This window comes from Colletotrichum higginsianum, chromosome 4 (assembly GCF_001672515.1).
Source record: "Colletotrichum higginsianum IMI 349063 chromosome 4, whole genome shotgun sequence".
Taxonomy (NCBI): Eukaryota; Fungi; Ascomycota; class Sordariomycetes; order Glomerellales; family Glomerellaceae; genus Colletotrichum; species Colletotrichum higginsianum.
In genome coordinates, this window is record NC_030957.1 from 1,542,405 (window position 1) to 1,557,187 (window position 14,783).

General features: G+C 54.3%; 4 protein-coding genes across 4 annotated transcripts; all 4 read left to right on the forward strand.

Moving 5' to 3' along the window:
• Nucleotides 1-4,654: 4,654 nt before the first annotated feature.
• Nucleotides 4,655-6,587, forward strand: CH63R_05768 (Glucose transporter rco-3; the record flags this gene model as incomplete). The annotated part of the gene is made up of 3 exons (XM_018300743.1): nucleotides 4,655-4,770; nucleotides 4,919-5,188; nucleotides 5,255-6,587. The coding sequence occupies 3 exons, from the start codon at nucleotides 4,655-4,657 to the stop codon at nucleotides 6,585-6,587; spliced, it is 1,719 nt and encodes a 572-aa protein (XP_018158593.1).
• Nucleotides 6,588-7,664: 1,077 nt separating this feature from the next.
• On the forward strand, nucleotides 7,665-9,557 carry CH63R_05769 (IBR domain-containing protein; the record flags this gene model as incomplete). Its single annotated transcript, XM_018300744.1, has 3 exons — nucleotides 7,665-8,231; nucleotides 8,653-8,878; nucleotides 9,304-9,557. The coding sequence occupies 3 exons, from the start codon at nucleotides 7,665-7,667 to the stop codon at nucleotides 9,555-9,557; spliced, it is 1,047 nt and encodes a 348-aa protein (XP_018158594.1).
• A 1,075-nt stretch (nucleotides 9,558-10,632) lies between these two features.
• CH63R_05770 (Gpi-c transferase subunit p) lies at nucleotides 10,633-11,370 on the forward strand (the record flags this gene model as incomplete). The annotated part of the gene is made up of 1 exon (XM_018300745.1): nucleotides 10,633-11,370. The coding sequence occupies one exon, from the start codon at nucleotides 10,633-10,635 to the stop codon at nucleotides 11,368-11,370; it is 738 nt and encodes a 245-aa protein (XP_018158595.1).
• Nucleotides 11,371-11,895: 525 nt separating this feature from the next.
• On the forward strand, nucleotides 11,896-13,378 carry CH63R_05771 (Actin-like protein 4; the record flags this gene model as incomplete). Its single annotated transcript, XM_018300746.1, has 2 exons — nucleotides 11,896-11,950; nucleotides 12,009-13,378. The coding sequence occupies 2 exons, from the start codon at nucleotides 11,896-11,898 to the stop codon at nucleotides 13,376-13,378; spliced, it is 1,425 nt and encodes a 474-aa protein (XP_018158596.1).
• Between the last annotated feature and the right edge of the window lie 1,405 nt (nucleotides 13,379-14,783).

The window sequence follows — 14,783 nt, forward strand, 5'->3', positions numbered from 1 at the left end:
GGGATACTACGGGACGGCCAGTGATGTTCTTCTATCTATTCCGACACGATGCAGGGTCTGTTCGCTCAGAAAGCCTGAGGTTCGCCAGGCGTTCATTTCCCGCGCGGCGGCCCACATTGGTGCGGTCGATCTCTGTATGCCGATCCCGAGGATCAGATCATCGTTCAAACCCCACCATCCAGTGCGTATCAGTGGGAACCAACCTGTCATTGTGAATGCGTACCCGCTCTGTTCCCCATCCAGCCCCCTGGATGTCCCTGAACTGATGTCGAACAACGAGTTGACAGACTACCTAATTGCAGGTGCCTGTTTCACAACTTGGAGGAACGCGTCTAGAATAATGTCCCGGTGAGAGAGGGCTCGACGATGATCCCAGCAAAACGCCCGATCTATCGTCTCTTGAAGCAAAACGATCAGGTTTGGTCTTTATAAGCTCAGGCGTGCAACCATTAAGTAAAAACAACAAGCCATCGGGTCGGGCACCGGTAGAATAGACCAGGTTCGCGTGTTTCTCTGCCAACAGGTGCGTCGCGCGCATCTGCGACCGAAAACGCATCTACCGAGCGTATATCATAAAGCTCGGACGGTGTATTGTCAGGATTAAGTGCTGCCAGTCACTTGTGGTCGACCCTGCTTGCGTCTCAGATGTGACGGATGTCTAGTCAACCCAAGCTGCTTTGGTCTCATGCCCCAAACCCAGAATTGGATACGTGTGAGCTTGCCATCTTAAGAAATCCCCTTCATCGAGTGGGGAGGATGGTGCAGTACAGAAGACCTGTGGTCGACGACGGCAACTGCAGCATGTTGAATGATGGCCAACACCTGAGTCACTGTCTCATCGCCAACGCACATATCTCGACAGGTTTATATTGCTGCTGCATATGGAAGGAACCGGATAGCGTCGCCGTTTCGGAACGGTGAATGGGACGGGTATCAGGCAGGGTGTGTATAGTCAACCGAGATAGTACCTGAAGTCGCAGGCAGTGCTCACGAAAAGTTCCAGAACACCATTCTATGGCAGGGCGACGCTTCGAGAAGCCAAATCAGAGTGCTCAGTCCATCGCTCATTGGGTGACACTTGACGCTTGTCTTGGCCCCTTGGGCCGAAAGACTGTGAGCCCTGGATACAACTTCGTGTCGGCTGGGCTGGAGCGGAATTGCGCATGACAAAAAACAAGATGACTGAACGGTGCTTCTGGCTTGCTAGCGATGGTGAGTCGGCGTCTTTCTGTCTCGAGGCTCAACAGTCAACTCAATTCCACCGAGAAGTCGAAAGTGGTTGCTTGTTAGCCAGCCAGGCATTCAAAGCCGAAGTTTGCCCATTGGAACTGAGCGCCCGCGGACACGATGTGCGTGTGTAATGTAAGCTCACGAAGGTCCGGCCTAACCATTTGGCGAGGATGCAGTTCGGCAGTAGCTTGCCGCTCGCCACCAGCCTTCGACTAGACCTCTATTTGGGGAGTCAGGCATGTTTGAAACCTCCAATGCCGGCGGAGGGGACAGCCGACCAACGTGTACGTCCAGCCAAGAGTTGAGAGCGTTCCGTACTGGTGTGGCGCCGAGTTGATTGGACGCAGACTGACACTTTGGCGAGAAGAAGTGAGAAGAGTTTGTGCCGCGCACCGGTATAGCCATGGGGCGAGGTCGTGAGGACGTTGAAGTTGGAGATGGCTGAGTTGAGCTGCTTGGAGAAGACGGGCCTCTAAATGAACAGAGTCTAAAGACTGGAGCCGGCAGGAAGACGCACTGTCAATAGCCAAGGCAGCAAATTCGCCAGAGCAGAAGGAACAGCATGTTTGGAAGAGGAGCAATGGTAGTTAGTGTAAGGTTTGTGGTCTTACTTAGGTGCACTGGCACAGTACCTTGAGGTTAAGGTGCCTCGGGCGGAAAGTCGTGAGTCTACAGTATCTGCCAGAAGCTAAGTACTTGGACAGGCAGGTAGTTAAGTAGGTAGGTAGGGTAGAGTACGGATGGCCGAGAAAACATGTTCTGGCAGACCAGAGGCGGAGTCTCCCCGCAGATCTGCCTTTGGCCTGCAAAGAGCCCTGCTTTTGATCAGATAGCTGTATTGACTTCACACTGTGCAGATGGTGGAAAACCAGTCGCGCTAAGCTGGTGATCTGATCGGGAACTGGCAAATGAACACAGTGTGCGTGCGTTGCCTCCTGACCTCGTTGACCTTGACACATACACACACACACACACACCCGCTAGGTTTCTCCAGCTTGAGCTAATACTGTGTGCCAACTTCAACGGTGCGGTGCAGCCATTCCAAACAAACATTCGAGGATGCAGACAAGCGAGGCCCAACAATGGCAAAGCTCGAGGTTGCTGCAAGTATCTACTGCAAATAGGTAGGAAGGCATGGCATCCACGTTGGGGAAGTTGCGACCGCTTGCCGTGACTATGGTGTCTGGTATTGTCGGAGCCATGCTCCCTTTCATCTCCTCTTCGCTGAGGCGGATGGCATAGATGTGGAGGAGTGTGGTTTCTGGGCACGGCTAGTTGTGTAAGACCCTGTCGTGTTGTATTCAGCCAGCGGACTAGCAGGTCGTTGTCCATTTCGTCGTACCGTCATGAAAAGAAAAGCCAAGCGAGGGTGCGTTGGGTCCCGGGCGCTCTGAGTCCTGTCGTTTGTAATGTAGCCGTTGGCATTCGTGAAGTACCTATGTTCTAACGCGACCATAGTCGCTAGGAAGGTCCCGGCAAAGCATCCAAGTAAGTCTCAACGTTACATACACATTACTCTCACGGTAGAGAACAACTGAGAGTTGGGCGTCGACCTTGAACAGAACATGTTGGCCTTGGCTACGACGAAATGTAGCCTCCAACTGCTCCGGCGTCTCATGGCCCTTTGCCAAGTTGCAAGAAGTAGCAGGCAGATGCTGGGCCCAAGGCAAGGTAGGCCGGATGCATTTCAAGAAGAGACCGGGTCGGTATCCGTGCGAGAAAGCGTTTGTCAGACACGGGGTACAGAATCAAATAGGTAGGCGCGGATACTTTGAGTGCTGGAAATCGCCCGCCAGTTGGTCCGTCAGCCCTGTCGTTTCCTGCAGCGTAATTGCCTGACGAGGTAGGCTGCTGGTCCTGTCCCCAGATCGTGCAGAGTCTCCCTTCCTTTGTCTTTCTTCTATTAGACACTATTCAAGGACCCGAACCGAGGCCAAGAACTGGAACCTCAAGGCTGCTGCGAATACAGTGCTGCACTGTCCTGTTTGTCCGTCCGTACCTTGCAAGTTGCTTGACATCAGCTTAGCGCACATAGACTTTAGGGTGCGTTCCTCTCGCTCGGGACACATGCTAAGCCAGTCAGATCAGGCCAGACGACCCCTATGCTGCTACATCTCTAAACTGTGGTGTAGATGCAACCCTGGGGGAAGGAGGTGCTCGAGTGTCTGTGTGCTCTTCTGTCGTCCCTGACCATTGACCGGCAATGAGCCCTGTGACCCCTGTAGGCTGTTGGTGATCAGACATCCAAGCCCTTCCACCAAATATTCCTGCCAAAGTCAAGTTGGGGCCGCGGGTTCTGGTTGGAGGTCCGCCAATAACTTCATTCAGTCTGATACTCGGACTGACGCCTCAAGATACAAGATGCTTGCAGGATAATTAGGGCAGTACTTTTGGGCTACCTCAACTACTCTACCATTCGCGCCAGCTGTCCCTTTGTCAGGTCTGCCTGCTGGAGACTCGACAGAATAGATTGGCGCGGCCGGCAGTGACAGCAGTACAAAATCCCTCGCGCAGCGCCCACATTTCCACACTCCCTCCCGCCTTTCTGCGCTAAGGATAACAAGGGAGAAAGCACCATGTCTCGATCAAGTATAGCCCGGAGAAAGGAGGTGGGTGGAGCCCAGACGAGAACACATCCCAAGAACGAAATGAGCCAATCATGACTGCAGCCACCATCCCGGGGGTCCCAGGACCTGAGGGGGGAGGAGTACAGAGAAACCCCCATCCAGGCAGTGCGAAAGCTAGAGAGGAGGAGCCAGATGTGAGAAGGAGTCGGACAATGGTATACTTGGGGAGGTATCTTAGGTACCTACCCAGACGTTAGAGCGGCCGCGCGCCTGCTGCTGGCCGCTTCTGCATTTGCTCTCACAGTGTTTGCTGGGTGTTGTGTGCCGGCTTTCCTTCAGCTAGGCTTCTGCTGCTTTTTCTCGCCTTCCATCCCCACAATTTCCTCTCCCCTTCCATCCTGACTGGCACATCTCCCCCTCCAAGTCCCACACACCCCAGACTCGTGCTGGCTCACTTCGTCTCTGTGTCTCTCTTTCTGGCTTGGCTCCTCCCCGCTGGCAGGCTTCTCACGCTTCGCTTTTCTGGTGCTCTGGGCTCGCTGTGGCTCTGGCCCTTCTTCCGACTGACCTGCCTGAGTAACCGGGACCCGACCGCCCGACTTTCTTCTATACCTCGCCAGTCCGTCTCCCTGCTTCCTTCTCCACACCCATCTGCCTGCCTGTCTGTCCCATCCCATCCTATCCATCCATCGTTATCCACACTTTGTCGATTCACCACTCTGAACTCGCCCGCCGCTCGTCAGTCAAATGGTCGCCGGCCCATTTCGACCACCCTTCTCGACGACACCAGAGAGAAGCGCCCTCTCGTAGCACCACGATCCCGTTCTGGACTGACGTCGCCCGACCTCCCATTCACCATGGCGATAGCCATGGGCTGGCAGAAGCCCGACAATGTCGCCGGCTCGTCGGCCCCGGCCATCATGGTCGGCCTGTTTGTCGCCTCGGGCGGATTGCTCTTTGGCTACGACACTGGGTAAGCAGCCCGCCGGGCCCCGATCGACGACTCTTTGCATGTGCGCATGTGTGTTGGAGGAACACCACGAATGCGAGGCGCGCGACCGGCCCTCGTGCCTTTGGAGGTTTCTTAGGTGATTACGAGGCTGATTCGCGATGCATTGTAGAACCATCAACGGCATTCTCTCCATGACGGCATTCCGACGAGACTTCACGACTGGCTACACCGAAAACGGCTTGCCCGCCATTTCACCCGCCGAATCCTCCATCATTGTCGCGATCCTGAGTGCTGGCACCATCCTCGGCGCCCTCTTGGCTGCACCTATCGGCGATAGCTGGGGTCGTCGTATCTCGCTCATCCTGTCCGTCGGCGTCTTCAGCTTTGGCGGCATTTTCCAAGTCTGTGCGCATGATATTCCAATGCTTCTGGTCGGAAGGTATGCTACATGAAAACAATGCCATCTTCGGCTACCCGCGGAACACGTCGTTGATGAAACATGCAGGTTTTTTGCTGGTGTCGGAGTCGGATCCATCTCGGTGCTCGTGCCCGTCTATCAGTCGGAAATGGCTCCGAAATGGATTCGAGGTACCCTCGTATGCGCCTACCAGCTTTCCATCACTATAGGCCTTTTGTCTGCGTCCTTTGTCAACATCTTGACCGAAAAGCTGCAAACGGCCGCTGCGTACCGGGTGCCCCTCGGCCTTCAACTAGTGTGGGCCGTTGTTCTCGCCATCGGCCTTCTCGTCCTTCCCGAAACACCACGCTTTCTCGTCAAACAGGGCAAACCAGAGGCGGCAGGTCTTTCGCTCAGTCGCCTCCGGCGTCTCGACATCACGCACCCCGCTCTGCTTGAGGAGCTTCAGGAAATCATCGCAAACCACGAGTATGAACTTACACTTGGCCCGGACTCGTACAAGGAAATCTTTTATGGGTCGCCTCACCTGGGCCGACGAACCCTCACCGGATGCTGCCTGCAGATGCTGCAGCAACTCACGGGTATCAACTTCATCATGTACTACAGCACGTCCTTCTTCGACGGAGCCAAGGTAGAGAATCCATACCTGAAGGCTCTCATCATCAACATCATCAATGTCGTGTCGACTATCCCGGGTCTCCTTGTCATCGAGTCTTGGGGTCGACGCAAACTTCTCATGGTCGGCGCCATGGGTATGGCGGTCTGTCAGCTGCTCATTGCCTCCTTTACCACGGCAGCCGGAGAAAACCTGCAACAGGCTGCCCAGACGATCCTCATCGTTTTCTGCGCCGTCAACATCTTTTTCTTCGCTGCATCATGGGGACCCGTTTGCTGGGTCATTACCTCCGAGATCTACCCCCTGAAGGTCCGTGCCAAGGCCAACTCCATATCGACCGCCTCAAACTGGCTGCTCAACTTCGGCATCGCATACGGCACGCCTTTCATGGTTGGACAGGGAACCGGATCGGCCGATATTGGCCCTAAGATCTTCTTTCTTTGGGGCGCCTTCTGCATATTGGCTGTCCTATTTGTGTGGTGCATGGTCTTCGAGACCAGCAAGATTAGCTTGGAGCAGATTGATGAAATGTACGAGCGTGTCGACTATGCCTGGAACAGCACTAGGTTTGAACCCAGTTGGAGCTTTCAACAAATTCTGGATGAAGGATGGTCACCAAGCGCCCAGCCCCCTCTGGAACACGAACTGCAGCAGACGCAGACGAATTCGACCACCCAGACCACTCAAACATCACATACAAACTCGAATTCAGCAACTTCGACAAACACGGGCGCCACCGGAAACTCTACCTCCGCAGAGGCGAAGATGTTGTCCCAAATGGGCAACGTGGACTTCAGCTATTGATCATTTATACCCACCATCCACTTTATTTTACTGCTACTATTACCGCTCTTTTTTCCTTCTTGTTTATCAAATCATATCCCGGATGGCAGCGTCGGAGTTTATGATGCACGGAGTTTATAGGGGTTTCACTGGCCACAGCCACCGATGGGCGGTTGGTTTTTATTTTATTTTTATGGCTGGAACGGGAAATGTCACTACATTGCAGCGGTCGCTTGGACAGGGAGGAAAGAAATCACGGTCAACGCTGACGAGAATATCCCATCATGCCTTGACGATGTCACCTATTATGGCGCAAGGGAGCCGAGATATACCAAACACGCCGCTTGGTGTTTAGCAACCTAATCCAACGCGGCGGTGGGAGAAGGACGGCTTTGGCCGGCGCTGAGATGATGGAGGGGCGCAGTAGCTCCAGTGTCATCTATGAATTTGACTCAAGTCAGTCCAACTCTCCATGAGTCCGCTTCGCTTCTTCTGTGATGGCCGTGACTCTTCAACGTCAGTCTTCGTTACGGAGCAAGCTCTGCCTGCTGCTGGTGTTGTATATGAGTTGTTGATGCCAGCACACATGCACATGTATGAGTGTAGTCCCGAGCCATGAAAGTATCGAATATCAAGTGCTGTGCAATGCCGGAACCTTTGCTCCATGCACAACAGTTGATTCCTGACTTGAGATTGTGCAGACGTCTTGCCCCCTTCGAAAGTTTGAGGGTGTTTCTTTACCCTCACAAGTTTCATCCGAACTCGACCTGTGTCTCCACGCAACCATGAATGAGTGACGGAGTCCCTTTTCATGAGTACCGAATTCACTGACTTGGTACCTTTGGGATGCCAAAAAGAATGTTTTTTTAGTTGCCTTGTTTTGTGCGCCTGTCTCCAGCATGGTGCATCACTCAGTTTATCACTTACACTGCTCACCTTTGCATGGCATATGTAGCTCACTGAGAGGCGTGAGTTATACATTGCCCTTCTGATCGCCGAATTGGTAAACCTCTCCAAAACCAAGAAGTCCATTTAAGTTCTAGCTACGTCAAAAACGTCGAGACCTCAAACTCGAGGGTTTAATAGGCCATACACAAGATGGAACACTTTCAACGGCTCGATGAGAACATTGCAAATATTGTAATCGGCCATGGGTTCTTGAACCTAGATGCCCTGCAGTTTGCCACCGACGAGGAAGTCGAGAATGCGGCAACATTGGCGCTACAGATGGCCGGCCCCGATGTGCAACTAGCCATCGCCATTCAGCAGAGCGGCATTCCGGGCGGACGCCGCCCGCCCCCCAATCTGGACGAAATCCCCGGTGACCCAATCCCGAGACAGTGCATCACCTGGGAGGAACGTAACCGCCTCCTGGCAGACAGCAGACCCAACAGCGCAGCGACCTCGGAGTCAGATGAAGCCAACGAGAACAACGAACAGAATTGCATCGTCTGCAGTGGAGGACGGCAGCCCAAGAGCCGGCTGCCGTGCGGCTGCTGGATGTGTCCACCCTGTCTACGGGCCTGTATTCGCGTGGGTTTGAGGGCAGGGGGATGGCCTCCTCGGTGCTGCGAGCCGTTGCACCAAGACCAAATCGAAAGCGCGGATCGAGAACGACCCGGCCTGCTAAGCCTATATCGGCAGATTAGGGAGGAGAACGAGACGGTGGGAAGAGAGAGGATGTACTGCGCCACACCGGCGTGTGCGGCGTTTATACCGCCTCGGGGGACGCATGTCAGGGGCGACGATATGGAGTGCCCTGCATGTGGAGAGGGTACATGTCGACGGTGCAGGCAGCACACGCATCCCGGACGGCCGTGCCGGCAAGAGGACGAGGACGAGATGTTGATGGACATCATGGACGAGCAAAATCTGTCTCCTTGCCCACGGTGCCGGCAGATCATCGAACTTGCGGAGGGGTGTTATCACATAACGTGAGTATCGCAACCCTTGTGCAGACTGTGACTCTCAAGCGGCTGACAATGAGCTTTCCTTCCAAAGGTGTCCGTGCGGGCATCAGTTCTGTTACCAGTGCGGCGGCGACTGGCGTGGACGATGTGCTCGGGGGTGCGGACTCTATCCACAGGAAGGAGACGACCGCGTCCCGGTACGCGAACGGGGCGAGATATACCGTCAGGGGCAAGACCCGGACGAGTTTCCCGCGGTTGCCCGGTTGGAGCATTTGGGACAGCCCATACCCCAGGTGCAGCCTGTGCCTATGCCTATACCTCCACCGCAACCGCAATTGCAGCCGCAGGCTGAGTTGTTCCACCCACAAGCAGCGGATGGTTTGTGGCAACCTTTACCTCTAGGTGAGTGAGTCTTACTTCAGTCAGTCAGAAAACAAGACACAGCGGGGGCAAGGAGAGGGAGTGTTTGTACTAGTGCGAGACTTATAAGAAGTGCTTCAGCTCCGGTCCAGCCCGGATGGCGGTTGTTGCCAATCGAACCACTCGCAACCGACCAGGTCAACTTGTTACGCCATCATCCACGAGAAATGGGGGAGCCCTGCTAATATTGAGATTGTAGAACCGATTCAGCCATTGCCCATGGGGGGATTTCAGATGATGGACCGGCCTAACATGGAGGACATGGATCGGGCAGATCGCATTCGGCAGGGTCGGGGACGGTACAGCATCTTCATGTACCACGCTGACGGGAGCAACACACAAGTAAGGCAGAAAGAATCCCCGCTCCATCCCCACGAGAGCCTCTTCTAATTAGAAACGCCTTCTAGCCCGAGATGAGGCGTTGGAGACGCAGTCGCAGAGCCTACCGCCGCAGACCTCAAGAGGGCGCGCGCGCGTGGCCTACCTTCGAGATTCAACCCGACGACCCCCTTTGCAACCACCACCTCCCCATGTCGTGGGTGGCCGAGGACATGAACAACCGGGCGGAGCCCCCGCAGTGTGGCTTCTGCAGGTCGCGGGACGAAGCCATTTACTTCCGGTGTCGGACGTGCGGGATGGTGACATGCAGCAGACACAGTAGCGTTCGGTTCGGGCTGACGTGGGTACAGGCGCTGAGGGCTCGTGAGTATCTGCAGCATCGGGTTTGGATCGATGAGACGCCAAACAGGCGGGGTGAGTACTGTGCCAGATGGAGGTTTGTTTGCTTCTTGAGGCAGGTGTTGGCTAACGTGAGCGTATCTAGATTGGCTCAGACAAGTTCTCGGACTCCGGCGCGTCTAGATGATGACAGATTGGTCCAAAAAGAATCGTTTCTGGCGTGGGATCTCGAGAATAAACAGGAAACATGACGGGATAGTCCTTGAGGTAGTGATAGGTAGATTTGAGGAAGGAAGAGAGAGAAAAGAACGGCTGGTGCCCTAGAATTACCAGATCATAAACTTAGGAGAAACCAATCAAGCGTTCTTGTTCTCCTATCACTGTTTGTGTTGCCTCTGCGCGTGGTTCTGTAGTTTGCACTGTCCTGAGTCGTAAGGATTCACTGACGCCTGGTTTTCGAACTTAGCGATAATCGACGTTTTTGTAGATTGTCAGCTTCTGAACCAAATTTAACATAACATGAGTGGCTGTGAGTAGAAATAAGATAGACGTTTGGCTTGTTAAGGTGGTCTCGCAAACAAAACCTTGCGATCCAAGTTTACTGATGTGTGAAGTTATCAAGTGCTTCCTTAAGAAAACTGTTGTTTGATACCATAACAAAGACATCCATGTTGATTTTTGCCGTGCATCGCACTTACGTTGTAGTCAACTTCCACAACTCTTCTGCTGGTACTCTCTGACCATGATGCTACTAGAGCCATAAATGTGATTTCGAATAAGACATACACCGGACTGTCTTCTACGACAAGAGTGGCGGGAGGGAAGAGCAAGGAGGTCTTAAATGAGTTGTGTGTAATTGCCGCCAAGCTACAACTCGACGCGGCCCCACTACCCCGTCCACATCCCGGACATGAGTGGAACCGAGGGGATTGTTTCAAGGTAGGTCTGGTAGGTTGCAACTGGAGCAGAACCAATGCAGCAATATTGCCTTTTACAACACCACCACACTGCCGCAACATCGACAGCAGAGCCCCGACTGCTTGGGCCTCCCGCCCAAAATGTCACTCTCCTCAGACGACGAAGACCAAGTGCTTTCCGACAATCAGTCCATTTCGGCCGAGTCTAGCGACGGCGAAGAGCTGCCCCCGCGACCTCTACATCACAACTACTTCGCCCCCCCTTTCTACGGTCGCCCACCGACCCCTCTACCGCCCTCGCCGTCACTGACCTCGCTGCTTCGCCCTTCGAGACCAACGACCCCTGACGCTTCAGATGATGATTTCGAGCCCGTTCCCCGTGCATCGCCGCAGGTCCCGACCTACGAGTACTACGGCTTCGTGCTGTACCTCTTCTCAACCCTGACTTTTCTCGTCTACCTATTGTGGTCCTACCTCCCGTCGCCGTTCCTGCACGCGCTGGGCATCTACTACTACCCGAACCGGTGGTGGTCCCTTGCGATCCCGGCCTTCCTTACGATGCTGGGTGTGTACATCTACATTGCGCTCGCGGCGTACAATACCGAAATCTTGACGCTGCCGCTAAATTCCATCGAGACTGTCGTCGACGACGCCTCCAAGGTCGGGGTGATTGATAGCAAAGGGCGATTGAGGGACGGGCCGAAGAGGAGGTCGAGAGACAAGAGGGACAACCGGTTGCCAATGGGAGGGTACAATTGGAAGAATATCTGGAACGAAGGGACAGACGCTGTGATGGATATCCCGTTGGCCGGCGCCTGCGAAGTGCTGTACGGAGAAGGGCGGGCTTTCGAGTCAGAAGACGAGTATATTGTGACATGATGCTCCAGACTGGCGAAGGACTTACCCAGGCTGTGATTTCTTATTTGGAATATCTGAGATACCCCTTGTTGCACCTTCATCTGCCTATTCCATTCTGCTTCCCTGAAAACGATGCGACACTATGACCCGATCTGAGCAAAGAAATTCCAGCTTCAACTGAGCGCTCTGACCTAACAATACAACTGACCAGATTTATTTGCAATGGGAAGAAGCGCCCCATCAGTCCGTATCTTCCAATCTTACCTTTGGCCAATGGGTCTGCTCGCGTACGATTTTACGAATTGCGCTCTGAAGGAAGCTCCGTCTCGGTAAGCAGCCCACACCGAGAGCTCGTACAGTGTGTCGCGCTATGACACAGTGGGGTGTGGCTGGAACCTCAGCCTTGCACCTTCCGCCAACCACCGCGCCAAATTCTGTCAACGCGACCTTCAATCGGGTGCAACATCGCAACAACCTACCACAACGCCCTCGATTCATCTCAATCATCTCGGTGGACCGTCGCATCACATCTACAAACCCAAAGAAATGTCGCAACAACCGCTGTCCTCGTCGGTCCAGCCGACCGACATTTATGGAGGAGGTAAGAGAGCCATTCTCACGGCACGGTGCGCGTCGCATAATCTGACAATCGCGAACAGATGAGGTCTCCGCCCTGGTTCTCGATCCAGGCTACTGCACCACGCGTGCCGGCTTCGCGGGCGAAGATGTTCCCAAGTCCGTTTTCCCGTCCTTTTACGGCCGCGTCGGCTCCTCCGATACCCCGACCACTGTATTCGGCGACGAGTGCCTCATCCCCCGCGCCGACCTTGAGGTTCACAACTATATGTCGCGTGACAGCGTCGTTGAGGACTGGGACGTCGCCAACAAGCTCTGGGAGCATATGCTCATCACGCGCCTCCAACCCGCACGCCCTACTCCCCCGTCCAAGAACGGCCTCAACGATGATCCCAAGGAGGAAGTCGAGGGCGCGGCCAACGGCGATGTCGACGTAGCTATGGAGGACGTCGAGACACAGGAGAAGGCCTTGCAAGAGAATCCCCTTCTTATGACAGAGGCTCCTTGGAACAACGCCAAGTCCAGAGAGAAGGCCATTGAAATCATTATGGAGAACTGGGGCTGCCCTGCCTTCTGGCTGAGTCGGACGCCTGTACTGGCTGCTTTTGCCGCCGGCAAGGCCAGCGCCCTTGTCATCGACGTCGGCGGCTCCAACACGTCCGTCACAGCGATTCACGACGGCATGGTCCTCAAGCGATCAATTCAGAAGTCCCCTGTTGGTGGCTTGTGGCTGTCTTCTCAGATCCGCAGCCTGTGGGAGACCTCGGAGCCCAAGATCGAACCTATCCCCACATTTATGGTCGAGAACAAGACCCCCGTCGATGCTGGCGCCCCTCCCCAGTTCAAGCAGCGCCAGTTTGGTTTCTCCATCACCGACTCGTTCCGTACCTATGAGGACGAGCGTCTCATCACGGAGTTTAAGGAGTCCGTGGTTGAGACCTGGCGCGGACCCGGCAAGTATGCCGTGCCTCAAAACGAGGAGTTTGCCAAGACGCAGCCCGGCCGCGTCTTCGAGTTTCCCAACGGCGCCAACCAGATGTGGCGCGAGCAGCGATACAAGGTCTCGGAAGGCATGTGGGACGAGACAGCGGCGTTCCCCACCAACAACGAGGAGTTTCGTCTCAACAAGTCCCAGACGATCCCCGAGCTGATCCGCGCCGCCCTGAACGCTGTCGACGTCGACCTGCGGCCTAATCTTCTCGGGAACATCGTCGTCACCGGCAGCACCAGCTTGCTCAACGGCTTCAACGACCGCCTGAACAACGAACTCACTGCCATGTACCCCGGCCTCAAGATCAAGATCCACGCGGCTGGCCTCTCCAGCGAGCGTCGCTTCGGTGCCTGGATCGGTGGCAGCATTCTGGCCAGCTTGGGCACTTTCCACCAGATGTGGATCTCGCGCAAGGAGTACGAGGAGAACGGCGTCAGCATTGTCGAGAAGCGCTGCAAGTAAACGTAGTTGTGGTTGAGAGAATATTCAGTCGGGCATGGGAAGCAGGAGTATGGCGGGAGGGTCATCGTTCGCGTTCACGCGTTACTAAAGAAAGGGCGTACGGAGTTTGCAAAAAAGGCTTTTTCTGATAATCAGAGAGGGAGGGCGTCAAAAGATTACACATCAAAACCGCTGTGGAAGGATGCCATCTGCATGTGTAAGCAACCGTCCTTGGATCGGGACCAGTTAAGTTTTGCGGAATACACAGAAATGTCAAGCAAGCTGGACCACGGCCAGTCGCCCCTCATTCGGATAGGTGAAGGACGTGTTGACACTTCGCCACAGCCAGGATTGGGCGCTAATTTACAGTTGATGAAGACATGGAGTGACTGCTGATGTGGGCATGAGAAGAGTGGAGAGAAAAGGCTAAGTACAGCCTATTTCAAAGACGAATGTACATCTAGGTACTCTGGGCGATGGTCAATACTGAAGCCGCCACTTGAGGCTCTGCTCGGGATTCACTTTGTGTTCTAAGCGACAACACAAGTCAGGCAAGATCGGAACGGTTAGATGGATAGCGGTCAACTTCATTTTAAGCGGCAACTATGGAACCTCGGGCGCTGGTGAATCTCTTCCTTCGTTAGCCGTGGTTCAGTGAACACTTGACACCATGTTGAACCGTCGACGGAGACACCCCCCCTCGGTCGGGCAGGTGTCTTTCGAGAAGAAACTTGACTTTTTTCTTCTGATGTTCTTATCTCACCTAAATTAGTGCTCACCGGCAGAGAAATACGACTTTATTCTTGTTGTTCCTTCCAATCCTAGAGACAAGGGTTGGCAGCTTCCTTACGCAAGTGAATGAGGCCCACTCGCTCCCTCTTTCCTCTTTCCTCCTCCACCACCGCCATACACTTTGCACCTCTTAACTACAAAAGAAAGCCACCTTCAACCCGCACACAAACCACTTGCCGATGACAAGTAGCCAAGAATTTCCCCTCAAGGTTGCTAGCCAACAGCTGTCCTCCTTACTCGTCCATCTTCCTATTTTACGTTCAGCTCATTATCAATCAATACCGAACTTCACTTCGAACATAGCGATATCGTCACGCAACACCAAAAATCCCCTCAGCATCCATCAGCCAAGCATCATCAATTACCTCTGCCGTCCGGCGCAAGGTAGGCAGAACCTACCTCAGCCAGGTGTTGATTTTAAGTATGGGAGAAACAGCCCCAGCTCTTGACTGGGGTAAAACGGGCAGGCACAGACCATGATCATGGCTGCCTTCTTCGACGCGGACTGATTGGCTAACTCTTTGGGCCTCAGGCATCCTTGCAGAAATCGCACCTGAGTCACCCAAATTTCTGCGGCTCTACGTGAACTTTCCCTCCTGCTTCCCCAGAGCCGACCGACGCGTCGCCCCATCGA